The 26269-nt window shown below is 42.6% G+C and overlaps 1 protein-coding gene across 3 annotated transcripts in view; it reads right to left on the reverse strand.

Moving 5' to 3' along the window:
* Positions 1–6307: 6307 nt before the first annotated feature.
* PNPLA2 (patatin like phospholipase domain containing 2) overlaps positions 6308–26269 on the reverse strand; it is a 123774-nt gene continuing 103812 nt past the window's right edge. The window contains exons 7-10 of one of the 3 annotated variants that reach the window (XM_030201261.1): positions 24996–25128; positions 22368–22490; positions 22051–22105; positions 9163–9250 (exon numbers count right to left, since the gene is read on the reverse strand). In XM_030201261.1, the coding sequence (XP_030057121.1) occupies positions 22093–22105; positions 22368–22490; positions 24996–25128 (269 nt within the window). In that variant the 3' untranslated portion in view covers positions 9163–9250; positions 22051–22092. Of the gene's footprint in view, positions 9251–22050; positions 22106–22367; positions 22491–24995; positions 25129–26269 lie in introns of all 3 variants that reach the window. The other 2 variants (XM_030201262.1, XM_030201260.1) reach the window with 2 other exon arrangements.

Here is a 26269-nt window from a genome sequence, read left to right on the forward strand (position 1 = left end):
ATATGCTGAGACTTCACTTCTTCCTTCCCTGGGCCTCCTTATCTCCACTCTAGCTCTGCCTTTTATACTTCCTGGTTCCTGTCCTTTTGACTCCATCCTTCCTGTCTCACTTCCTCCCTAGGCTGGACTAAGGATTTTAAGGTGGCTCGCAGTACCTGAGGGATGCTTCTTAAGCGTGAGGGGCAGTGTTCTGTATACCCCCCTCACAGAGCTGTAGTTTAGAAAACAAATTGTTTAAAATTAAATAAATGCAAAAGCACCAACTTGACTAATGGAAACAAGAAAGATAGGGTTTTTAAAGCATGTGGCACTGCCATTCAGCACCATAGTTTGGACAGCTCCTGTAATGAATATATGATCACATCCTGAGGGCAGTTTTTCTATTGTACTCACCAGCCTGCAAGCTCATTTTCAAAGGAAATACCACACAATACTGCCCTTTGAAAATTTGGGCTAGTGGGGACATGTATGTGAAAGGGCATGTATGAAAGTACATGAGGAGATTTCACAGTGAAAATCTCTGCACATATTTTCCCTCCCCATGACCAAACTCTGCCTCTTTTTTTCCTCGTGGACAGGAGTACACATACAATGAACAGCATGCATACCTTTTCTGACACTGAGAGGGCAATTTTCAAACAAGCTTTTCATCTGTGTTTATCCACAATTTATAGTGCCATCTGAACTGTTGAAAAAAAAGTCTGGAAATTTTAAAAGAATTCACTCACTTTCTATACACTGAACAGCAATAACAGAACTTGCATGGCATGGGTTGCTGAAAATCAATCAGGTTCATGTGCAGTTGGGAGCCATGTATTGCCATACTGGGACAGACCAAAGGCCCACCATGCCCAGCATCCTGTTTCCAACAGTGGTCAATCCAGTTACAAGTACCTGGCAAGATCCCAAAACAGAACAAAACATTTTATGCTGCTTATCCTAGAAAGAAGCAGTGGATTTTCCCCAAGTCCATTTTAATAATAGCTTATGGTCTTTTCTTTTAGGAAGTTTTCCAAACCTTTTTTAAATCCCACTAAGCTAACTGCTTTTACTACTTCCTCTGGCAATGAATTCCAGAGTTTAATTACACATTGAGTGAACAAATATTTTCTCCAATTCGTTTTAAATTTACTACTTTGTAGTTTCATTGCATGCCCCCTAGTTCTAGTATTTTTGGAAACAGTAAACAAGTGATTCACATCTATCCATTCCACTCATTATTTTATAGACCGCTATCATATCTCCCCTCAGCCATCTTTTCTCCAAGCTGCAGAACCCTAGCCGCTTTAGCCTTTCCTCATAGGAAAGTCATCCTATCCCCTTTATCATTTTCGTCGTTCTCTCTTCTCTGTACCTTTTCTAATTCCACTATATCTTTTTTGAGATACAGTGACCAGAATTGCACACAATATTCAAGGTGCGGACACACTATACAGCGATACAAAGGCATTATAATGTCCTCATATTTGTTTTCCATTCCATTCCTAATAATACCTATCATTCTATTTGTTTCATAGCTGCCGCTGCACACTGAGCAGAGGATTTCAACATATCATCAACAATGACACCTAGATCTCTTTCCTGATTGGTGACTCCTAATGTGAAACCTTGCATCACGTAGCTATAGTTCGGGTTCCTGTTTTCCCACATGCATCACTTTGCACTTGCTCATATTTAACGTCATCTGTCATTTGGATGACAGTCTCTCAATCTTAAGGTCCTCTTGTAATTTTTCACAATCCTCTTGCGATTTAACAACTTTGAATAACTTTGTGTTGCCAGCAAATTTAATTACCTCACTAGATACTCCCATCTCTAGATCATTTTTAAATATGTTAAAAAGCAGCAGTCCCAGCACAGACCCCTGGGGAGCCCCACTATCCACTCTTCTCCGTCAAGAATACTAACCATTTAACCTTACTCTTTTCTATCTTTTAACCGGTTTTTAATCCACAATAGAACACTACCTCCTATCCCATGACTCTCCAATTTCCTCTAGAGTCTTTCATGAGGTACTTTGTCAAATGCCTTTTGAAAATCAAGATACACAATATCAACCGGCTCAACTTTATCCACATATTTGTTCACCCCGTCAAAGAAATGTAATAGATTAGTGAGGCAAGATTACCCTTCACTAAATCCACGTTGGCTTTATCTCATTAATCTATGCTTTTGAATATTCTCTATAATTTTGTTCTTTATAATAGTCTCTACTATTTTGTCTGGCACTGACGTCAGGCTCACCAGTCTATAATTTCCCGAATCACCTCTGGAATCTTTTTTTAAAAATCAGTGTTACGTTGACCACCCTCCAATCTTCCGGTATCATGCTTGATTTTAAAGATAAACTCTAGGATGAATACAATATAGTCCAGGCGATTTGCTACTCTTCAATTTGTCAAATTGCCCCATTACATCTTCCAGGTTTATAGAGATTTCTTTCAGTTTCTCTGATTCATCAGCTTTGAATTATAATTAAAAATCACTCAGTCCCAAAAATACAAAAGTAAAAAAAGACTGAAATGGCATACTGATATGCAATAAATTCCATTTTCCAAGAAGGGAAAAATTCAATCTTCCTAATTTCAAAGCAAATTGAATTTAATCTTCTTAACCAACGTTTAGTCAGCTGTGAATTTTAAAGCACCTTCAGTCATAAATTCATGTTGCTCCTAAAGCAAACACTCCTTTGGCCAAAGGGTTCCGTTTCACCATTCATTCAGGCTTCATCAGGGTCAAGGATGGGAAAAGCAGCATAATGCTACAATAAATAAAGAGGGCTGAAATAAAGTACAATAAACAGTAAAAAGTTATCAAAATATCTGAAAAGTGTACTTAGAAATACTGCAAGTGGCTGTGATTCAGACTCGTCATTCAAAAAATGGCGCTTCTGCCAACAAGACACGTGCTTTAAAGGTTAGCACTAAATTACAATAATTTATCAACAATACTATCGTGCTCGACAATACAGACCCAACACTAACGCACATATATTTATACACTTATACAAAACCCTACAGCATTCAACTAGTTCATAAGAAATACAGCTCACAAATTGACATATTACTCATCACAAAAAATTGACATAGTTCTCCTCCTACAGAAAAATTTTCACAACACACTCCAATCTATTTTATGATTTAATCCATTAGGTCCCAAGGCATGCAATCTATTGATCCATTTTGACTCTCTTCGCTGTAACCTTCTATCACCCCCTCTGAACCAAACTGGTTCACGTTTGATAGAAAAACATCGCAGATCTGAAAACATGTTGAAATTCTCTACAGTGTTCAACCAATGGAGTGAGATTTCTTCTTGTTTTTAAATCAGCTTTGTGTTCTAACATTCTAATCTTCAGACTTCTACTGATCATGCCCACATAAAACTTATTACATGGACACGAAACCACATAATCAAGAACTATGTAAATTCTCTATAAGTAATATGTCAGTTTGTGAACTGTAATTTAATTCTTATGACCAAGTTGAATGCGTTATGTACAAGTGTATAAATATATATGCGTGTTGGGTCTGTATTGTCGAGCACAACAAGGCATTGTTGATAGTTACTGTAATTCAGTTCTGCGCTTTAAAGCGCATGTCTTGGCATTTTCTTGTATTTCTAAGTACATTTTTCAGATAGATATTTTGATAAATTTATGCTGCTTTTTCCTTCCTTGACCCTGATGAAGCCTGAATGAATGGCAAAACCGGTCCCGTCGGCCAAGGGAGTTTGCTTTAGGAGCAACATAAATTTGTGACTAAAGGTGGTTTAAAGTTCACAGCTGACTAAAAGTTGGTTATGAAGATTGAGTTCAGTTTGTTTTGGAATTAAGATTGATGTTTGTCCTTCTTGGCAAATTGAATTTATTGAGTATCAGTATGCCATTTCAGTCTTTTTTGAATTTTGTAATTTTGGGACCGAGTGATTTTAAAGTATAATTGTATAATATATATGTGAATAATTTTTAACTTATTTCTTGTTGAGAGAGACCATTTTTTCTATTTTGAGTGTTCATTTTTTGGTGTTCTCCTAATTCATCCTTTTTGATTTGTATCGTCAGCTTTGAATACAATTTCTGGCACTGTTATCTCTCCCAAATCTTTCTCGGTGAAGACAGAAGCAAAGAATTAATTTAATCTCTCTGTTATGGCTTTGTCTTCCGAGTGCCCCTTTTTACTCCTCGGTCATCTAGCGGTCCAACTGATTCTTTTGCTATCTTCTTGCTTTTAATGTACCTAAAAAAAATTTTTATTAGATGTTTTTGCCTCCAGTGCAATATTTTTTTCAAAGTCCCTCTTTGCCTTCCTTATCAGCACTATGCATTTGACTTGCCATTCCTTATGCTGTTTATTTTCAGTCAGACTCTTCTTCCATTTTCTGAAGGATTTTCTTTTAGCTCTAATAGCTTCCTTCACTTCACTTTATACCCATGCACCCTGAATTGTTCCAGAACCCTGCATTATGGGCTCTACATCTGGCCAGTAGGTGTCACCTTCACCTGTGACTACAATCCTCCCTCCCCAACCCCTTTTCTGGGCAGCACCTTCAGTACCAGCCATAATGCCCAACACATACGCCAATGATCAATTCCCTGCACTGTTCTGAAACTGTGCCGGAACAGCATGGGGAATTAACTACCCAATGATCAATGCTAATAACATGCAAATTTAAGTGCATTATCAGTGTTGTTTGACAGGCGGGATCTCCAGTCCCCCTACCCCCCCTCCCCACACTCAAAAAAAAAAATAATACCCAAGTGGGCTGCCAACCTAACTCCCCTCCCCGGTGGTCTAGTGGCCAACATGCCCTCTCCCCAGTATCTCCACATTGGAGGGAATACTACTCCCTCCTCTTTCCAGTGCCGCCTTCAAAATGGCGGTGCTGTTAAGTGTTTCTCTCTTATATGGTTGGAAAGCCCTGCCCAGCACATCCCAGGATGCACTGGGCAGGGCATGGTGCTAGAAAGAGGAGCGATACTACCTCCTGCAACACAGAGGTATGGGGGGGTGGGCTGGCCACTAGACTAGCAGAGAGGGTGTGGGGTTGGATCAGTAGCCCATTTGGGCCACCAGATATGGTTTTTTGGGTGGGGGGGGGGGTTATAGGGGCTGACGATCCACAGGACCTCCAGTCCCCATGTCCTTCTGTCAGGGTCATGGGGCTGGAGGTCCACCAGGGAGCGGGAACACAGCCTTAACCCTAATGCCAGATCTGAGCTGGCATAGGGTTAAGGCACTATTTTGCCCCTATGATCAGAGCGCTGATCTCTGATCATAGGGGTGAAATACAAGCAGAGCTCATTTAAATCTAATTTAAATGAGCTTACGCTATTGCTTCACTTGTGTGCTGTTTGCCTGATGATCATGGGGGCGCAGGTAAATGCGGGTGTTAGTGGCCTCTAGTGCCCAAATTTATCTTTGATCATTGGGGCAACAGTGACTGAACCAAGCCAGCTAGCCAGTACTGCCACTGAGCAACCAATGTGTGTATTGTTCTCAAACAGCATTCACACTGACAAAACATCTTCTATCCGAAAATGTTTAATTAAAATAAATAAGGTTCATAACAGATCTCAGAGAGCTGAGAGGGTTACAGCATCATTTGGATTAAACAAACAGTCATATTTTTTTAAAATACCAATACAAAAATAAAACGCCATAAAATACAAACAGGTGAATGTACTACCATTTTTCGTTTCCTCTCTTTACCCTCTAATTCTCCTTTAGCTTTCTCTTGGTCCAATCTTACAATGACTTCTAATGCGTGTACGTATTTATTGGGTAGCCATGCCAGTCGATACACTGGACAATACAGTCACTACTGTACAACAAGGCCAGTCCATGTACCAAAGACATTGGCCCCCAGCAGTGTTAGAAGTGGTTTCAAGTCTCCTTTCCGAAGGAGCCAATGGGGTTCAGGTCTTACGGGAGAATGTTGCCTTATCCTTCCTGAGAAAGAAAGAGTGTGGCACCTCTGTCTCCTCAACAGGAAAGAGAGGCACCTCAATATCTTCCTCAGGACAGAGTATGGTATTTGAAGTTCCCATGCTGGCCCTTCAGGACCTCTATTCTGTCACAGTCTCTGCCTCATTGAAACATCTCTCCTCACAGTTCAGTCTCACATGCTGTGCCTCGTGATTTCCTTTCCAAGCTCTCAGCCTCCTTTGCCACAACGGTCAAAACGTCACAGCAAACACAACGCAGTGGTTCCCCATCCTGGTCCTGGGGGCATTGGTTTTCAGGCTATCCGCAATGAATATTCATGAGAGATTTGCATATACTGTCTCCACTGCATGCAAATCTCTCTCCTGAATATTCATTGTGGTTAGCCTTAAAACCTGACTGGCTGGGGTGCCTCCAGGACCAGGTTTGGGAACCAGTGGTTTAACGCCTATGCCAAATGGTGCTCATCAGGGTTATAATATAGCTCTTTGTTGATAAGGGGAGGCTGAGCCAGTCCTGGTTTTCCTCTCATTGCACGCTGGGACTTGTAGTCAGAATTTCTTAAGAAACACAACTGCAAGGCTTAAATACAATGGGTAGAAGCCTACAACTGGCTCTTCCTCTCCCTACTGACAGTGTTATACAATAACCCTGTTTTCAAGTAAGCAGAGTCAGTCCTGATTTTATCCCACTGAATTAGAGAACTATAGTCCAGTTTGTCTCTGAAAACAGAACTACAACATTCACAGTTGCAATGGGATAAAAGCAGGCCAGAATCTCCCTTTCAAAGTAGTAGAGAATCTGATGGAAGTTAGGGGCCAGTAGTCTGCTCACTGAGTTCCCATTTGCAATGGTATAAGCCACTGTGAAGCCAAGTGGTGACTCAAACCCCAGGGCAGGAGTGAGAACTCCTCAGTTCTAATCCCCAGTCTGCCACAGATACCCTGCATGACCTTGGACAGGTTACATTATCATGCTGGCCCTCAGTTTATCCACCTGCAGTTACAGTAACAGTGTCAGGAATTCTAAGATGATTAAGCCCCTTTGTATGGCATGATCAAAGTCCTAGAGGAAATTACAGCTCTATAATTCCTCTGAGGAACAAGTGACCTGCAGGATGCACTGGGATAAAGTTGGGTTCATTTCCCATGGATCTACCTGCATGCTCTCCTGTCATTTAGGTGTTGTGTGTCATTTGCCCCATCATGTGGTGAGTTCAGGAAGCAGGCAGCTGAAAAATCATAAAATACACAGTGCAGTTGCCTTTAGCAATATGTTTAGAAGATTTTCCCCTTAACAAGCTGAACGCTAAAAGCTTGAAGCTAAATTTATAACAGCAGTGCTGCCAAGTGAGCCAGTTCTTGCAGACAGACTTTTGGACTTGCATAGCAAAGCATTGTGGTATTTGTAGTCCCATTTCTACTATTTGAAATCAACACTACGGCCTCGGAATGTATCAGGATGGGGAACTAATAATGCAGAAATCTGAAGTTTTCCTCCGGAGCCTGGGTCACAGAAGACACAGGCTAACAAGAAGTGAAGGAGCATATTCCACTACTGTGTGCATGTTTCTGTATATATGTAATTATGAACTGGATTGGTGGCTTTCGTGTCACATGACCAAAAATAGCCGTCACCACTTTCTTCAAGGTGATAACCACATGAGCATTAGTTTCTGGAGCAGGCTGTAATGTTCTCTGAACAGATTCAGAAAGCAAAAGACCACAAACCATTATCAAGGAAGACCCGGGTAAATCCACTGCTTATCCCTGGGGGTTTGTAGCATGGAATCTTGCTACTTTTTGGAATCCCGCAGGGTACTTGTGACCTGGATTGGCCACTGTTGGAAACAGAGTACTGGGCTTCATGGACTTCGATCTCAAACAGTACGACAGTTCTGCCTGCTAGCGAGGGCATAAAGACTTTCCAAGTGCAACAGTGCAGTGGTTCTCAATGCTGGCCCTCGTGGCCAGGTCTGCTTTTTAGAATAACCCTACTGATTATGTAATATATGCTTAAACGAGATCTACAAAAAGTCTAATTTACATGCTTTGGTTAACCTGAAAACCACTTACTTCAAAAGTAAATTAATCAAGTTCCTAAAGGTCAAACATAGTGTTGCATATTACAATATGGCTACATTCTAGGGACACGTTTGAATCAAACATCATGCTTGGAAGATTGGGAAAATATTCTTCCCTTCAGTCACTGGATACAGATACATAGAAAGCTTTTTCCTCTCCTTGGATCATCATGTAGAGAGCTGTGAAGGTTGAATTCAATGAACATCCGCTCTTCATTCAACCTACCCAACCAGAGAACTATTTAAGACCCATTTAGGGATGACAAGGACTGGAGCTGAGAATGCTGGCATTAGTGCTAATCTGCTGCATCAGGCAATACTTCCTGCTGTGGGGGCTTTTCCTTGCTATCAGATGTTCCAAGGATACCTGACTGACTGTCCCCTGTGCACAACAGAAGCACCGCAGGCTGTGGGGAGAACCAAGGCTGACGGAGGTGGAAGAGAGACTAGTCCAAAAAGCAAAGTGTTGGCCTGCAAGGAATATGGTGCACCCTGAGATAATGCAGGCGGTAATCAGCGTGAATAATCAAGAAAACAAAGCGGAATAAGCAGGAAGAGAGACAGAGAGAGAGCATCTTCAGAGCAGTATAAATAATACATACAGATGTACAGGCAACCAGCATGTCTTTGGATCATTTGCACACAAGTCCTACTGTTCTGTGCTAGCCGCCACTCTCACATCTGGTGTCTTCCTGGAAAAATGGGTTGAGATGGCTGCAGCCTGGTTACTGTCATGCCTGCATCTCCTTGGCACAGGGAGTTATAAGGGCGACAGTTTGCTGCCAAGTCCAGTGTTTCATGGTCATAGGGAATTAGGATGGCTACAGCCTGGCCACTGCCATGTCTGGTGTCTCCATGGCTCAAGAAGTTTGAAGGATTATAGGTAGGCCTCCACTGCTGCTGGTGTGCCTGTGGCATGGGGAGTTAGCAGGGTGGCAGACTGTCTATGCTGTCACGCTGCAGAACATTGCACATCTGGAGGCCTTCAGGCTGTGGCTGTGGCTGTGGCTGCTGCTGCTGGTGGTGGAAAAGTGAGGCCTGCATGTCAACATTGATGCAGAAGAGGCCTGGCATGAGCTGGCGTTGGTAATCCTCCCATTTCAGCATCACGTCCATCAGGGAAGTGTTGCTACGCACCCACTTGGGCAATGATTCACTGTAATTGAAGACCAGAGGCACAGGCAAGCTTTGGGTCCTCCGAAGCTCCAGGTGATAATATAGCCTAAAAGATAAAACAAAAAACAAAAGAACTTAGGAGGCTTCAGCCTCTCATGAGAAGCAAAAGTGTTACTACTGCCGCCTTAAACATTCAATACCTATGTGGATGTTATTTATTTACTTGAATACCTTACAATGACATCAGGGTGGATAACGATAAAAAACCCATAATAAAATGCCATCAAATCACATAAGGCAAAAAGTATATCCAAAAAACAGGTGCTAGCCTACATAAAAACCTTTATAAGAGACTCCCCCCCCCCCCCCAAAAAAAAAAAATATGAAAAATGTAAACAGCTCTTTATTAATCTAATAATATCCAGTCTCTCCAGCAGGGTTGAGTTCCCACAGAAAAATGACGTGAATAATCTCACACAAACTTTTTTTTTTTTAAATGTTCAACATCAACTCCAAACTGCCATAACAATTTTATACTCTCTGTTCCAACAGGGTTCACCCTCCATGGGCTTCTTCAGGAAGCAGACAGATGTCACAAGACTGAATCACCTCAGTATCCAGAGTTGTGCGCTCAAATTCCAGACATGGAATGGGGTGTGGGCCTAAGAGGGGCATGGGTGGTTCGGGAATGTGTCAGGCGGTTGTGGGCGTGTGTCAGGCAGTTATGTGCATGGATTATAGAATACTAGCGTACAGATTACGTGCCTACAGCTAGGCATAAGCATTTACGCAGCCATTTGACTGATGTTAAAGTATTCACGACAAACAGGTGTGCAAATGTCGACTTGCACTAGTATTTCTGTAACGGAAGTTGCATGCGAAGCTGCCATTATAGAATCCAAGCATAGGGCGTGTCATCCCGGTGCTTAAGTTTAAGCAATTTATTGAGAATCATCCTCTGAATACTAACAAGAGCAGCTGTATTCTGACTAAAAGTACAGAACATTATGGGCTGCTAAAGACTAATATCGAAATGTCTCAAAACATTCCTTTATTCTAAATGATGTTAACTATATTTTATTAATGGTGTATTACTATATTTTGTAACTTCCATCTATTGTTGAGGTTTATTCTTTTGTTATCCGTGTAGAATCTTGTGAAATATACAAAATATAAGATCCTTGATGGTATGGTATGATATGGCTGATCCAGCTACTCAACTGCTCTGCCTTTCCTGCCATCTAGTGCTGGGTACTATCCAGTTAGCTCCACAGGTGTTGCTACAGGATGGCAAGTTCCACCCCCCCAAAAAATGGCTGGTCACCCGTGTCTCATGGGGCATGTAGTTTAGCATCTTCTACCTGCCCTCCCCTGAGATCCGGTATATCTCCCTCTTCCCCTGGTGTGGGCCAGCACCACCTCTTGTCTCCTCAATTGATTCCCTTCCACTTGCCCTCTTGGTCCTCCAACCTTCCTTAGATTGACACCAGCATCAGTGATTAAGGCAAAAGAGGCTCAGAAACTTTCTCTCTAGCACATCCTGTCTTCCCTAATGTAACTGCCTGTTCCCATGTAGGTGGGATGCGCTACAGAGAAAGCCAAGGAGGTTTGGAGAAAGCTTCTGAGTCAGCCAGGGGTGCTTTTGCCTTAATCGCTGCTGCTACTACTACTACTACTACTACTACTAGTAATCATTTCTATAGCGCTACTAGACTTACGCAGTGCTGCACACATTATATACAGGTACTTTCTCTGTCCATAGGGGGCTCACAAAGTTGTTGTTTTTTTTTGTACCTGGGGCAATGGAGGGTTAAGTGACTTGCCCAAGGTCACAAGGAGCTGCAGTGGAAATCGAACCCAGGTTCCCAGGATCAAAGCCCACTGCACTAACCATTAGGATACTCCTCCACTCCCGCTGCAGTCAATCTAGGGAAGGTTGGAGGACCGAGGGGGGAGGGAATCAAGAAAGAAAACCACGTTGATTGGTGAGGAAGTACTGCTTGTTGAGACTTTTATGACCAAAAGGTGAAACCTTCACTGTAGTTGGAAATTATTTTGTAGAAAATAATGCAGTTTTAATGCCATTGGATAGGTTATTGGTTAAGCACTTTATGCCGTTTTTTACCATTTTTTCCCAGTTTTTGGTAATATTTGAACTGATAGAGATATCTATCATTTTAACTTCTTAACATGACTATTATCTTCAGACAGTTCTGTACGCCCTCATGACCATGTTACGTAAAACTCAACGCTCCCAAAGTAATGCGCATCCCAACAGGACCTCTAGAATATATATACACTCACAGGATGCTGTAGTATTTTCGAGCTTTTATGTATATTCCTTTGCAGCTGTTATATTGGATATTGACCTATGATAAAAGGGTAATGTAGTTCTTTATAAATTCTAGTTTTTTTCTGTTTGACTACTCTTACCATATTGAGGAAAAGAGATATTTAATACAGGTCAGTTCAAAATCCTTTGTGGTTCTTCCAGCTTTCTCCTTCTTTTGAATGCTTATTCTTTCACCAGCTCTGCACTTTAATCATTATCTGTTTTGTTTGTTGATAATTAAAAAGCATCTCAATGTAGATATAAAGAACTCTTTTTGGTGTCCTGGATCTTTGCTAAACACCTCCTTCTCCTAGATTATACGTTTTATGTATTTTAAATTATTTTTTAATTTGATATTTACATGCAATATTTTAAATATATTTTATATAGTTGTGTGTTAGTATTACATCTTTTGTGATCAAATATTTATCTATGTATTTTAGATACTTGACTCCTGAAGCAGGCATTTATATTGCTGAAACACAGACCATGTCAAGTCTTTTGTATCTCGTGTCTCAACAAATATTTTATCTAACAATCAACCTCTTGTTTGGTTGGCCTATATCCCTCCCCTATTTTTTTCAATTACTTATTTAAACGCAAATCTTTGGCACCCAAAATAAAAATGCTCAGGACTAGTGGCCTCCACATCCTGTAAAGTCACCACAAAAACAAAACCTGCCTGCTTTAAACATGGTGCCTGGCAGTGGAAGGAACGTGTGCTGTTCCTGAGGTGATAATCACAATTTGAATATTTTTTTGTGTGGCAAGTTGTAAGAGAAATAGCTCCAATGTTGGGGAATATGGAGTTTGTGATACAGAACTGGAGGTTTAGGGTTTATACTGAGATTCTGTCCAATCTTGTAGAGATTCCAGACTTCACTCCACACAGAAGAATTTGTTGAATGTTGCTATCAATTATAATGGTGATTTTACCCAGTAGCTGAGACTAGCAGGAGGAGAAGTATTTCTTTATGCATGGAAGGCCATTGTATCTTATTAAAAAAATGGGGGTTGAGAGGAGGGGTATGTGATGTGGTGGTGGGCATGTGTGGAATGGGGTTGAGGCTGAGCTGGGAGAAAGTTGGGTGGTCTTAGGTCTAGTTGCACAGAAGAAAGTTCCTCCACAAAAAAACAGATGTGCATCAGTAATCCAAAAATATATATGTTTAATTGTCTTCAAAATTACTGTTCATAGAATGCTCTGAATACAAATGGAGCTCAAAAAACACATCCAAGATTTCAAAATTGAATGAATCCTGAAAGCGCCTGTTCTGTTCTCTGACAGCCTTGCATTAGTTTATAATGTGATTCTAAAATGTGTGTAATGCTTTTACTGTTATTCTCATTTCTAAGGACTTTCACTGCTGCAGTTTCCACTGCAAAGATACGGGAGCAATGCATTATGTTTAATGTAGTTCACAGGCGATGCAGCCACACTTGCTTATCTGTATAAGAACTGGTATCATTGGTTGTGCTACTGCCTAGACCGCTTTTCTCTCTCAGCCAAGTTTGGCTTCTGTGTCTACTTGCTATCATTTCCTGGTCAGTCTTACTATTTCTGTCCTGAGAGGTCAGCCAGGTATGACCTTTCCCTCCAATCGACCCTCTAGGACCACGCCTTGCTACCCGATGGCAGGCTCTGTCCCCATTGGTCTTTTCCTGCTCCTCCCTAAGCCTGTGTGAGGCTTCTTGACCTCTTTGTCCCTTCAGCCATGAGGCATTCACCATCTTGCTACAGACATGAGGCATTTACCATCTTGCTTCAGACAGCACTGTCCTGCTGAAACTCCCTGCAATGAACTTGTTTTTTTTTTTAATTAATTTAAATTATTTAACAAGCAAATATACTTGTAGAGAAAAGATCAGTTAAACAATAGTATGAGTTAGCATAATAAAAAAAAATAAGGAAAATTATATCTGTTTACTTCACATAAGTCCACAATGTGGATCCAAGATACCTAATAAATGGAGAAAAACATCATCAAATTTAAAATAGGGAATCTGGATGGATAGCAGGTTTACATTGTTATTAAGAGTTATTACTAGATGATAGCACTTCCCATTAGTTGTCTGGTTGATATGAAAGCTGCCAATTGAGAAGGTTCATAAAAAAACATATTTCTGTAACTGGTATCTGATCAAACATTTGCAAGGGTTTTTAAGGAAAAAAGTTGCTCCTATTTGAAGTGCTTGTGATTTCAATTGAAGAAATTGCTGACGTCTTTTTTGAGTGTCCCTCGAAACATTCGGGTAAATTCAGACTTTAAAACCTTTAAATGTCTTTATTTTGGAAAAAATAATCTCAAAATCCAAATTTATCTGGTGTTAAGGCAACTGTAGCCACCAAAGTTATTGTTGTTAGTTGTTCCAAGTCTGATGTTTCCGGGAATGCTGAAACATCTAAAACCTGATTATTCTGAAGTTGTTGCTTTTCTTCACCTTTAATGGGGAGGTAATACACCTATGAGAATGGGGGGATATTATCTTCCACAACCTCCAAACCTTCTTTAATATAAGTTTTTAACATTTCCCGAGGAGAAACTGTTTTCTGTAAAGGAAAATTAATGAAGCGTAAATTATTACTTCTAGAGTAATTCTCAAAGATTTCAGTCTTCTGAGATTCGTCAAATCTTTAAGCATATTATGTTGCACTTGATGAACATGCTGAATATCCATTTCTTGTTTTAGAACCTGCTGATTCAAAGTTTTTAGTTCACTTTCAGTTTCTTTCAAATTCCCCTTTAAAGTTACTATTTCTTCCGACAATTTTTTAACCTGGGGGCATAGTACTTTAGCAAAGTCAGCTATTAATGTCCAAAGATTATGTAAAGTCACTTCATTAGGTTTATTCAAGAAAAAAGCAGACAGTGATCAGTACCTCAGATTGTTGAGAGGAATTTTCTACTTCTCGGTTAGAAGCTTGACATTCAGCTGACAATGCTGTCTCTGCAGTTTTCAAAGCAGTTTGTAAACTCCCCAACTCCCCTACTTGATCTTGTTGTACATCTCATCCTACATCTCCTGTATCCTTCAGGATTGAGGATGCCGTAATAGGGAAGCTGCTTCTTCGCGGATGTGGGGGACGAACTCTAATGTCGGGGCTCAAAGTGGTTTCAAGCCCATAGTTCCACTCCGGGCCTCCATTTACCCCAGATGGAACAAGCGGGCCACCTACCGACAATTCTAAATCCGGAGTCCGCTGCATGTAGGTAAGAATGGACTCGGAACGAACTGGTAAGTTCTGCCGCTGGGGGGTAACGGCAACAGCCCGGCCTCTCCGTTTTGGCAACGCTAAAGTTAGTGGATCAACGCAGAGACTCAACACACGTCCGTCTCACTCAGCGGCCATCTTGGATCCTATGAACTTGGTTTTTTACATTGAAAATAACTCCTCCCTAATGAGATATCGCATGTTCCAGTCACCCAGCTCTAAGATACTTCTATCTGCTCAACTATTTTTCACCTCCAACCACTGAAACAGCTCTCAGAATTACAGAGTCTCTGTGCCCTGGGGCAGCACTTCTGAACATCTGACTGTGAGTAAATTACCTGTGATTTATTCAATAAAAGAGGCTTCATAAAAATAATAGAGACTAGGTGTGACTGGTGTGCCAAGGTTATACTTTCAAGATATCATAGACTTTACAGTAACAAGTCTATGAGAAGCTTGAACAGTAAAACACCAAAAAGCAAAATTAAATAGCTATTGAAGAAAGTTTGTAGCAGGACAATTGTGTTTTTAAAAGCGCCATCTGATCTGAACTGCATTTAAAGGAAACAGCAGAAGAGTTAAGTGTGTTTAGTAGAAAAGCTATTGATCTGCATTCAAGAGAACCTGTAGATAGGAAAAGCAATGTTGGAGCTGTTCAAGTGTGTTTAGTAGAACTGTTGAGTGAACCTGTAGCTAAAGAAAAGCAATGTATGGATCTGTTAAAGTTTAAATGCATTTATCAGAAAAGCAAGCTTATGAAAAACTGTCTGTGAAGAAGCAGAAGATTTATTTTATTTATTTATTTGTTGCATTTGTATCCCACATTTTCCCACCTATTTGCAGGCTCAATGTGGCTTACATTATTCCATAATGGCGATCGCCATTTCCGGAATGAGAAATACAGGAGGTATTGCATTAAAGTTCATTTATGGAGGTTTAAATTCAAACCAGTGTTTAAGAGACAGTGCTAGCCAGTGCTGACCGCATTCCTAAGTATTCTTCCCTGCACAGAAGCGACCCCTCCTATCTGAGTAATCAGTAAGCAAAGGCAGCTAAAGAGTCAGAAAGAGAAAAAACTGTTTTTGTACTGGCAAACCTATGAACATCTTAATCTTTAAGTAAGCATAAGAAAGACCAGAGATGAAAGTGGTTTAAAAAGTGACCGTTGCAGAATTGGTGAAAAAGAATCTTCCAGCTTGAGTTCTTTGTGGAATTTGTTATGCTTCGGTGATAATTACTTTGAAAATGCTCTGAAACTCCCCCTCCCCTCAGCTTCCAGCCAGAGCCAGAAATCTGAGTTCTAAACATCTTCCCAGCAAAGGGGCCGAAGCAATCAGTTGCTAGGATACTGACTGAGGGAGAACTGTAACTCAGAGCTACTCTCCCCCTCCCTTCTCCTCTGCTCATGAACTTATCACTGAAACCAGATCCAGTATTGCTTTCAACAGCTTGAAAGGCAGATCGCTTCTTAACCCAGTACAAAGAGAGAAGCCACTGAAGCAGTCTCAGCACGGCTTTCATACCGAGTAATCTTTACACCTCCAGCCTCCCTGCATACAAGAGCTGACCCCTCACTTGATAAAAACAGATAAGCAAATGAGCACAGGATGGCAGAATTTAATGACGCACAGACTGTACCAGATGAAGTGTCCCCTGCACCAGACATGCAGTAACAGCCAGAGGACAACACAGATACGGTAGACACCCTCTCCCTCCAGTCCCAACAAGGGTTCAAGAGTAGAAGAACTCGCAAGTTAACCCAGAAATTCCTGGAAATTTATCAAGCAAAACAGGTAAAATATAGGAAGAATCTATACAGGCTCTGGCATGAGGTGGAAAGAAACATGTTTATTATTTCAAAGGCAGGGGCAGACAGTGGCACCTGTCTGTTATCACTACAGACCAGTTATGCACTCTACAAGAAAAAGGCAGAAGAGTATTACCAGTTCTTAGATGAGACAAATACAGATCAGAGTCTTTTGAGAAAGGCATTCCAAGAAGCCAAAGACCGAAAGCATAGCGCAGAAGTAGCCATGGCTGTAAAGAAAGCAGCAGATGCAACTGTAAATCCACAAGAAAGCAGCTCCCTGCACTCTCACTCCTCTAGACACACATCCAAAACCTCAAGATCCTCCAAGTCAGGGGCAACAAACCGCTCTAGCCAATCGACAGCTAGGTTGGCGGCCCTTCAGGCGCGGGTTATGGCAGAGGTGGCCAAAGCTCGCCATCGCTACGTTGAACAGGAAACCACCCTGAAGCTAAAATGGGCTGCAGTGGAGGCTGAGGAAGCCCGCAGAAGGGCCAAGATGGAGGTTGGAGAAGCACGCAAAAGGGCTGAGATGGAGGCTGAGACTGCGTGTGAAAAAGCTGAGCTGGACATTATCACAGAAGCGCTCCAGCAAGAGAAAGAAATAGCTTCACTTGAGGCAGAAGGGGTCAGAATGGCGGAAAGAAACGACTTAGCCACCTTGTCTCTGAAGATCCTGCTCTAAGAACTAAAACTCATGCAATGGCACACACCCCATCACCTACTAGCACATTGAAGCAGTTCGAGTCAGAAGAACCCTCATATCCTGAGGAACCTGATCTATTTTCGTCAGAGTTTAATGCACCTGAAATGAGCGAGCCCAAGGCAGAATGCACCACGGAGGCAAGCCCGTACGACAGTGATCCACACGCATGTATGCACACGGATGCACTACCACTGGTACTTGCTCCAGAAAGATGCTCCATCTCAGTCGCAGAGTCTGAGCCTTCACACAGGGTAGGGGCAAGAGAGACCCGAGCAAGAACGCTCATCGCAGAGTCTGAGCCTTCACACACAGGGTGGGGGCAAAAGGGACCCGAGCAAGAATGTTCATCGCAGAGTCTGAGCCTTCACACAGGGTGGGGGCAAAAGGGACCCGAGCAAAAACGCTCATCATAGAGTCTGAGCCTTCACACAGGGTGGGGGCAAAAGAGACCCGAGCAGTCGCTCTGAAACAGGATATCGGCTGAACTCCCTTGGCCTAAACCAGAGGGAGCTGGACAGCCACACTCATCGGGCTTCAGAGGAGCACAAGCCAACCAACCAGCAGTAATGTCAGCTGCTCGACTTGAAACTGCAGCAAGAGACGAGCCAGCAGAGTATATGGCTAGCAAAGATCTGGGGAGCGCAGAACTTACCCAGTTCTATGACCGCCCTGAGCGTTTCAGGGTATGGAAACCCGATTCCAAGGGTACCGTAGTGAGTATGAAGCTTACTCCTAAGCAAGAGATGTATACGATGCCACACGGGCTGGGAAAGGAAACAGCCGCATGTGTAGAAGAAATGAACTCAGATCATCTCGCCAAAGATTGTGAAGTACCTATCAAGTGTACAGAACATGGCAACGACCAGAGCGTCTATGCCGTACACCAACCCTGAGTTGAATCATGGCGGGGAGACGGAGGAGGAGAAGGCACCAACATTCCAAGTCACTCCGAGATGCACGAAGGTGTGTGAAGGAAACCGCGAAGGGAGATGCCGCACCAAGACATGCTTGACCGAAGTGCACCTTGAAGGACGACGTGACAAAACAGCCAAAATGTACGTCGTCATAGATGAGCAGAGCAACAGGTCTCTCACAAGATCAGAGCGCTATGACCTGTTCGACATCCACCAAAACTACTCCCCAGACAGCATCAAAACGTGTGCAAGGGCCATACAGACGGCAGGGCAAGCAACAAGCAGTTAAGCGATAGAGGCTATGAATGGTGACACCACGCCACAGTCACCCTCTCGGGTCGAACGTGACCAGATACCAGATGACAAGGGTGAGATTCCCACACTACAGGCTGCCCAGAATCACCCTTACCTGAGGCCCATAACCAACCAGCTTGCACACTTGAATCCAGATGCCGAGATCTCGCTCTTGCTGGACAAAGATGCACCAGAACCCCTGGACATCCGTGAATTATGCACACCCACTCAACTTGGGTTGGACAACAGTAGGCGATGTCTGCCTCAAGCAAACAAGAAAGTCAAATGTCAATGTACTTTCCACCAATGTCCTATAAAGCGGGCACTCTTCCTTGTTCGAGCCATGTACCAACCATCTAAACACCAAAGAAGCTCCCGCCCAGAAGGAACACAGCATGGTCCCAACGCTCTACAAAACAGTCTCTCCAGCAGACTTAGGAGAACACCTGGGAAGCTCAGTGTTCCAGAACACCAAAGATGGAGACGAACCTGCCTTCTCCATAAAAGATAAAGAGTTCCTGAACATGAGTACAGAGTTCAGTACAGATAAGTCATCTCCTTCAGTAGACCATACTAGAGACCTGAAGGACCCAGACTTCGAACACTTGGGAAGCTCAGTGTTCCAGACCACCGAAGATGAAGACAGACCTGCCTTCTCCATAGAAGATAAAGAGTTCCTGAGCATGATGAACAAAGAGTTCAATAAAGATGAGTCATTCCTTTCAGTAGACCGTGCCAGAGACCTGAAGGACCTAGACTTGGGTGTGGACACACCCTCATTTCAACGCCGCCTTGGCCTAAGCTGGGAATTCACCTTTTGGGTCTCCACTCAGCTGCAACAGCACACGCAACGAAGTATCTAGTCTACAGTGAATGGCCAGTATGACCCACCACCAAGATTTCGCTTCTTGGACCACCCGAAGAAGCACAAACACAGAGAGTTGCCATCCTCCTGTGAAGACCAGAGACTCGAAGACTCTCTCTCTTTTGTGTTGTCTAGTGTTGTTGTTGTTGTCTGTCTCTCGTTTCAGCTCCTTTGTGATGAAGAAGGTGACCCTACAGCCAGTGTCACGACTGTGGTTGTGATCCCTCTCTGACTCACCCTTTGTCCCGATGGTCAGCTGCTGTGCTGGCTACTGTCTGCATTGTTACTTTCCTGTGTATTTCAAGCCTCACTTTGGTCCTGTATATTTCCTGCCTCTGTCTTGTTTATAAGGAAGTGTAGCACTTCTACCTTGTTCATAGTCTGTGCCTGTGGGCACTTCTGCTTCTGTTCTTCTCGGTCTGTTTGTGTGCTAGGTTCAGCCTTCAGCCATAGTTCTGTTGTTCATCTGTGTGGGTCAGCTTTGTGTCCTGCCTAGTCTGCCTTGCTTGTTCTAGTCCCCCTCTACCTTAGCTTCAGCCTTAGTTCTGTTGTTGGTCTGTGTGGGTCAGCTTTGTATCCTGCTTGTGTCTGCCCTGTTTGTCTTCAGCTCCAGCCCCCTTCCTGCTTCTCTCTGCCCTGTTTGCTTTCAGCTCCTGTTCCTTCCAAGCTTGTGTGAAAATCCTGAATCCTGCTTGAGTATCCTGAATCCTGTTCCTGCCAAGCATCTTTGAGTATCCTGAATCTTGTTCCAGCATCCTGAATCCTGTTCCTGCCAAGCCAGGTCAGTCCTAGCATCTGGTTCCAACCAAGCAAGTTTGTTAGTCCAGTCCTGCTTGGGAGGTTTTGCCTCCTGCTGCTGCTCGACGACAATAGGCCAAGGACTCACATTGTTCCAGAGCTCGTGACTGTTTGTTTGAAGCCTGGGATCGTGACAGCCGGTGGACAGCCTGAATGCAAATAACGGACTTTGCATGAGATTAATTTGATAAATTGTGATGATAATGATAGTGGGAGTGTTCTGTCCTCTGACAGCCTTGCACTAGTTTATAATGTGATTCTAAAATGTGTGTAATGCTTTTACTGTTATTCTCATTTCTAAGGACTTTCACTGCTGCAGTTTCCACTGCAAAGATATGGGAGCAATGCATTGTGTGTAATATAGTTCACAGGCGATGCAGCCACACTTGCTGATCTGTATAAGAACTGGTATCATTGGTTGTGCTACTGCCTAGACCGCTTTTCTCTCTCAGCCAAGCTTGGCTTCTGTGTCTACTTGCTATCATTTCCTGGTCAGTCTTACTATTTCTGTCCTGAGAGGTCAGCTAGGTATGACCTTTCCCTCCAATCGAGAGCTGTCCTCTAGGACTACTCCTTGCTACCCGATGGCAGGCTGTGTCCCCATTGGTCTTTACCTGCTCCTCCCTGAGCCTGTGTGAGGCTTCTTGACCTCTTTGTCCCTTCAGCCATGAGGCATTTGCCATCCTTCTACAGACATGAGGCATTCACCATCTTGCTTCAGACAGCACTATCCTACTGAAACTCCCTGCAATGAACTTGTTTTTTTACCTTGAAAATATCTCCTCCCTAATGAGATATCGCATGTTCCAGTCACCCAGCTCTGAGATACTTCTATCTGCTCAACTATTTCTCACATCCAACCACTGAAACAGCTCTCACAATTACAGAGTCTCTGTGCCCTGGGGCAGCACTTCTGAACATCTGACTGTGAGTAAATTACCTGTGATTTATTCAATAAAAGAGACTTCATAAAAATAATAGAGACTTCAGGTGTGACTGGTGTGCCAAAATTATACTTTCAAGATATCATAGACTTTACAGTAACAAGTCTATGAGAGGCTTGAAAAGCGCCTATTTAGGCCATAATAATGTTGAGCATATTGAGATTGTAATCTAAGCTCGAACTCAACCTGCTCAAATTCAGCCAGATTTGGCCTGCTTAAATTCAGCCGTTTTGCCACCTTAAATGGCTTCGTCAGGGTCAATTATGGTACAGGCATCATATTTGGAAAACCTGTAATTAAGTCGGAGACCACTTCATGTCTCCAAAATGGCTGAATTTGAGCAGGCTGAATCTGAGTGGGTTGAGTTTGAGCTTGGATTACAATCTTGATATGCTCAACATTATTATGGCCTAAATAGGCGTTTTCAGGATTCATTCAATTTTGAAATCTTGGATGTGTTTTTTTGAGCTCCATTTGTATTCAGAGCATTCTATGAACAATAATTTTGAAGAGAATTAAACATATATATTTTTGGATTACTGATGCACATCTGGTTTTTTGTGGAGGAACTTTCTTCTGTGTAGCGTGTATGTGGCGTTCTTATCCCTTTTCCTCAGATTTTTGGTAAAGTGGTCTTAGATCTAGGCCAGGGTGAGCCAGGCCTTTATAATGGTGGAATGCTACACAAAAAAATTGCAAATACATGATACACAGTTTTAAAATATAATGTGCAAAATTTTCAAACTTTTTGCAAAGCAGTTCTAATTTGTTTGTACTGAATTCCCCCAGGAGCAATGCAGATATGTTTCTGATGAAACAAGCTGCTACTCCGAGTGCCCACCCTCCCACCTATGCAAACTGGTAGAGCCCATTGCTGGAGTCAATAGTGTCTCCAGATTATAGTTGTGTAGGTTCTGATACAAGTCCCAACAGCACAAGCCCTCCCCTCAACAACCACATATTGAGATAGAGACCAGGCTGGGGTGTGGCACTCTCTGCCCCTGGATTCACTCAGTAATTTCATAGCCATACCTGACCTGGAAGAGATGGGGGAGAGGTGACACCTGCCATGAATCAACTGAAAAGCCTGAGGAGAGAAAGCATACATTGCAAGGATGAACATGAACTGACAGAAGGGGGGGGGGTGTACCTGCTATGACTGAGGTAAGAAGGGACGGGAGACATAGGTGGCATCTGTCACTGGACAAGCTGGGGAATGGGAGGAGGGAAAGTAAGACCTGTCATGAGTGAGCTTGAAGGAACTCTACTATATGTAAAGCTTAAGTTTAGCCCATTGCCTTCACCTCAAAAGGAGGTGAAATGAGTTGTGAAAAAGAAGAGCTTTTTACCTGGCGGAGATGTGACTTCCCAGCTTTTTCTTGGCTTTCATCAGGATGCAATGACAAACTTTCCTTGTCTGTTCCTTAATCCACCTAATGTCTTCTGGGACATCAGGCAGCCACTCCAGGAGCCTGAAGAAAAGACAAGAGAAAAGAAAAAATAATGAGAGGGTTAGAGAAGAGACAGACAGAGAGAGGGGGGAGGAGTTCAGAGAACAAGACAGGCGAGAGGGACTCAGAGAAGACACAATGAAAGTGTCAGAGGACATACATGGTGAGGAAGGAGAAAGGGGTTCGAAGAAGGGGCAATGAGGTCAAAGGAGAGACACAGTGAGAAAGGAGGGAGAGGTTCAGACAAGAGACAATGAAAGGATCGAAGTAACGAGTGAGACAGAAGTGAGGGGTTCAGAGAACAAGACAAGAGAGAAGAGTTCACAGAAGAGACAATAAGAAGGTTGAAGAAGGCACAAAGCGAGACAAAAGAGAGGGATTCAGAGAACAAGACAGGAGGGCAGGGTTCAGAAAAGAGACAATGAAAAGGTAAAGGAGAGACAAAATGAGGCAGGAAGCAGCAGAGAAATGAACACATTAAGGAGAAATGAGTATGAGAAGAGCCAAGAAAAAGTGGAAAACTTGAACACTTTGGGGCCCTTTTACAAAGCGGTGGAAAGCCCAATGCGGGCTTACCATGTGCTAATCTGGAGCTAGCGCAAGCAAACATAGGCACCGGCACTAGTTCCAGCCCAGCATGCACCACTTCCTGTGCTATGGAAAATAGGGCCGTATTTTGCAGTGCCACAAACTATCCGGTTACTGCCGGATTAGCGTGGAAGCCCTTAACATCACCTCAGTGGGTAGCATTAAGTGCTCCCGCCCTGCATGGCCATATGGTAAGTGAAACCTTACCACATGGCCATGCCTTTTTTCGGCCTTTTACCCACTGCTGTAAAAAGCGCCTCAGCGCACAGCAAAAATGGCCCCCACTGCTAGCACAGAACACCTTTTTACCGCAGCTTGGAAAATGGTCTGCAACCCTTTATTTATTCGTTTTATTTCATTTTTAATGATTTATTCACTGCCTTTTTGAAGAAATTTACCCAAGACAGTGTACAGTAAGAATATGCCAGACATGGGCAATTACAACAGTAAAAATATTTAAACAACAATACACATTATGGCAAAGTATGCTCCTTACAATGTCAACACAATATTTATTTATATATTTACAAATTTCTATTCCGCCTACAATTAGGCGGATTACAAATCAACATACACAATAAAACAGATATTCAAAAACAGTTCCAAACTTATCTCTCCTAAATCAGCCAGAAGTATCAACTCCATGCATGCTTGAACAAATATGTCTTCAGAGATTTACAAAATTTGAGTCTACTGCTACACAATCTCAGCTGACCAGGCAAATTATTCCAAATGCGGGCCTGCTATTGAAAAAGTGGAATTCTGGATGTAAATGCAATTTAGCATTAGCTATCAATTTTAAATTTTCTGACTGCAGTGATCTCCACAGCTGATACACCTGATCACATCCTTAAGATACCATAGAACACAATCTGAGTATAATACCTGGTGAATGTAACATGCCACCTTATACTGCACTCGAGAGTATACTGACAACCAGTGCAATGAACAAAGAATCGGGGATACATGTTCAAACGGAGATGTACCTGCTAACAATTGAACTGAAGCATTTATATCATCTGTAATGCTTGCATCTTAGATTTAGACAACCCCAGATACAACGCATTGCAAAAATCAATACGAGAAATCACCATACTCTACACCACTGACCAAAAATCACATTTCAATAACATTGGTTTCAATCTAGACAGTAAATGAAGCTGGAAAAAAGCAGGATATACGTTATTTGATCCTGCATGAACAATAAAGGATCAAAAATCAAGTCCAACACATGCATTCTGTCTTTCACTTGCAATTCAGACCCATCCAACCTCACTGATCTATAATGTAACAACTCCTCATGATTCCCAATAAACATCATTTCAGTTTTACTAAAATTCAAAACTAATCTATTCGAACACATCCATCTTTTAACAGCCGACATACAATCATTCAATTGTGCAATCAGATCACCTAAACCTCTCTTCATTGGAAAGAAAAATTGGATGTCGTCAGCATAAACCCTATATCCAATCTGCTTTTCCCTATAAACTGCTCCTAAGGAGGCCATATAGATGTTAAATAATGGGACATTACACGATGTGATACCCACAAGCGAGCTTTCTCCAGAGTAGCCCTTACACTCTGGAATGCACTACCTGAAAGGCTCTGCTTAATACAAGACTATCTCTACTTCAGGAAGCAGGTGAAAGCTTGGTTCTTCAACCAGGCTGTTAATGAAAGAAATAACTAACTTGTTAGTCTCACTCACACACACAAGGAGTGACTCGGGCTGCACATACTGCAGCAGGACATGTTTATCCACTCCTACCCTAGCTGAGATAATATTTAACCATCCCTAACCTCATGTGCAACTCTCTTTAAATCGGTCACCTTATTTTGCCTCTCTCCGGTGCTACTAGAAGAATCTCCCTGAACTCTGGCATGACTCATGTGGCTTCTTTACAGCTAATGCTTAGGCCATGGAATATGGCTTACCTGACAGTGAAGGAGACAGCAGACTCTAGAGGCAGTGTATATGGAAGCATCAGAGCAGAAGCCAGCCGAACAGGCAGCAGGTTGGAAATAGCTGAAAACGTGCTCCTCTTCTCTGTGCAGGCTTCTGCCAAGGCTGAAGGATGAGATAGAAAGAAGAGTGAAAGATAAAAACAGAGGTTCCCAGGGACTGACATCACACAGCTGGGATCAGAACTTGAGATCTTCTCTAGGACTAGGGGTCACACTCCTGGAACAGCTCTAGGGATCTCCTAAGTCTGGCTCTCATCTGAGGATAAGGTCACACTCCTAGAAACTGTCTCTGGGGTTGCCAGGGTTTCTGAAGTTTTAGTCCTTGAAATCTATCCACACTTTTGAGGTCAGTCCTGATGATCTCCCATGGGACTGGGGGGGGGGGGGGGGGGTGTCACACTACCGGGTCTCCCCTGGGGCTGCAGCAGACTCAGCACCCTAGGAACATATTAGGAGACAGTGCCCCTGAATAGGCAGTAGTATAGCAGTTAGGGACCCACAGCAAAGAAAAGGGTACAGATGTGATAGTGTTTGTTAGATGTTCCCTTCTCCCATGACTGCAGCTGGCACAAGGAAAAGCAGAACAGCAGACAATGAAAGAGCCGGTATAATTTTTCTATTCCTTCCCTTTCCAGGAGTAACTTAACCTAATTCATTAAAGTCCTGGGAGGTGTGCAGAACTGCTAAAGTATAGCACATCAACACAGCAGATGCAAAATGATGAAAGGCATCTGCTGCTAGATGCTTGGTTGTGTGGCTGTTGAAACCCAATGTGCTTTTCAATAGCTATAGGGCTGCTGCTCTGGAAGGAGAAACAACTAGAGGAAGGGAACTAACAGAGGAGACAGGAAAGAAGGAAATGACAAAGAGAAGTACTGAAGGAATGGAAAAGAGAGAGCGCAGGACAAAAAGAGGTGAGGAAAGCAGGAAGCCAAGGTGGTGAGGAGAAAGTGGGGAGAGAGAACAAAGAGAAAGAAAAGAGGCTAAAAGCAGGAAAGAAAGAAACAAAGTGAATCACTTGTTTACTCTTTCCAAAAATACTAGAACTAGGGGGCATGCATTGAAGATACAAAGTAGAAAATTTAAAACAAATCTGAGAAAATAATTCTTCACTCAATGTTTAATTAAACTCTGGAATTCGTTGCCAGAGAATGTGGTAACAGCAGTTAGTTTAGCAGGGTTTAGAAAAGGTTTGGATAGTTTCCTGAAAGAAAAGTTCATAAGCCATTATTAAGATGGATTTG

Source organism: Microcaecilia unicolor, chromosome 4, assembly GCF_901765095.1.
Source record: "Microcaecilia unicolor chromosome 4, aMicUni1.1, whole genome shotgun sequence".
NCBI classification, from domain to species: Eukaryota; Metazoa; Chordata; class Amphibia; order Gymnophiona; family Siphonopidae; genus Microcaecilia; species Microcaecilia unicolor.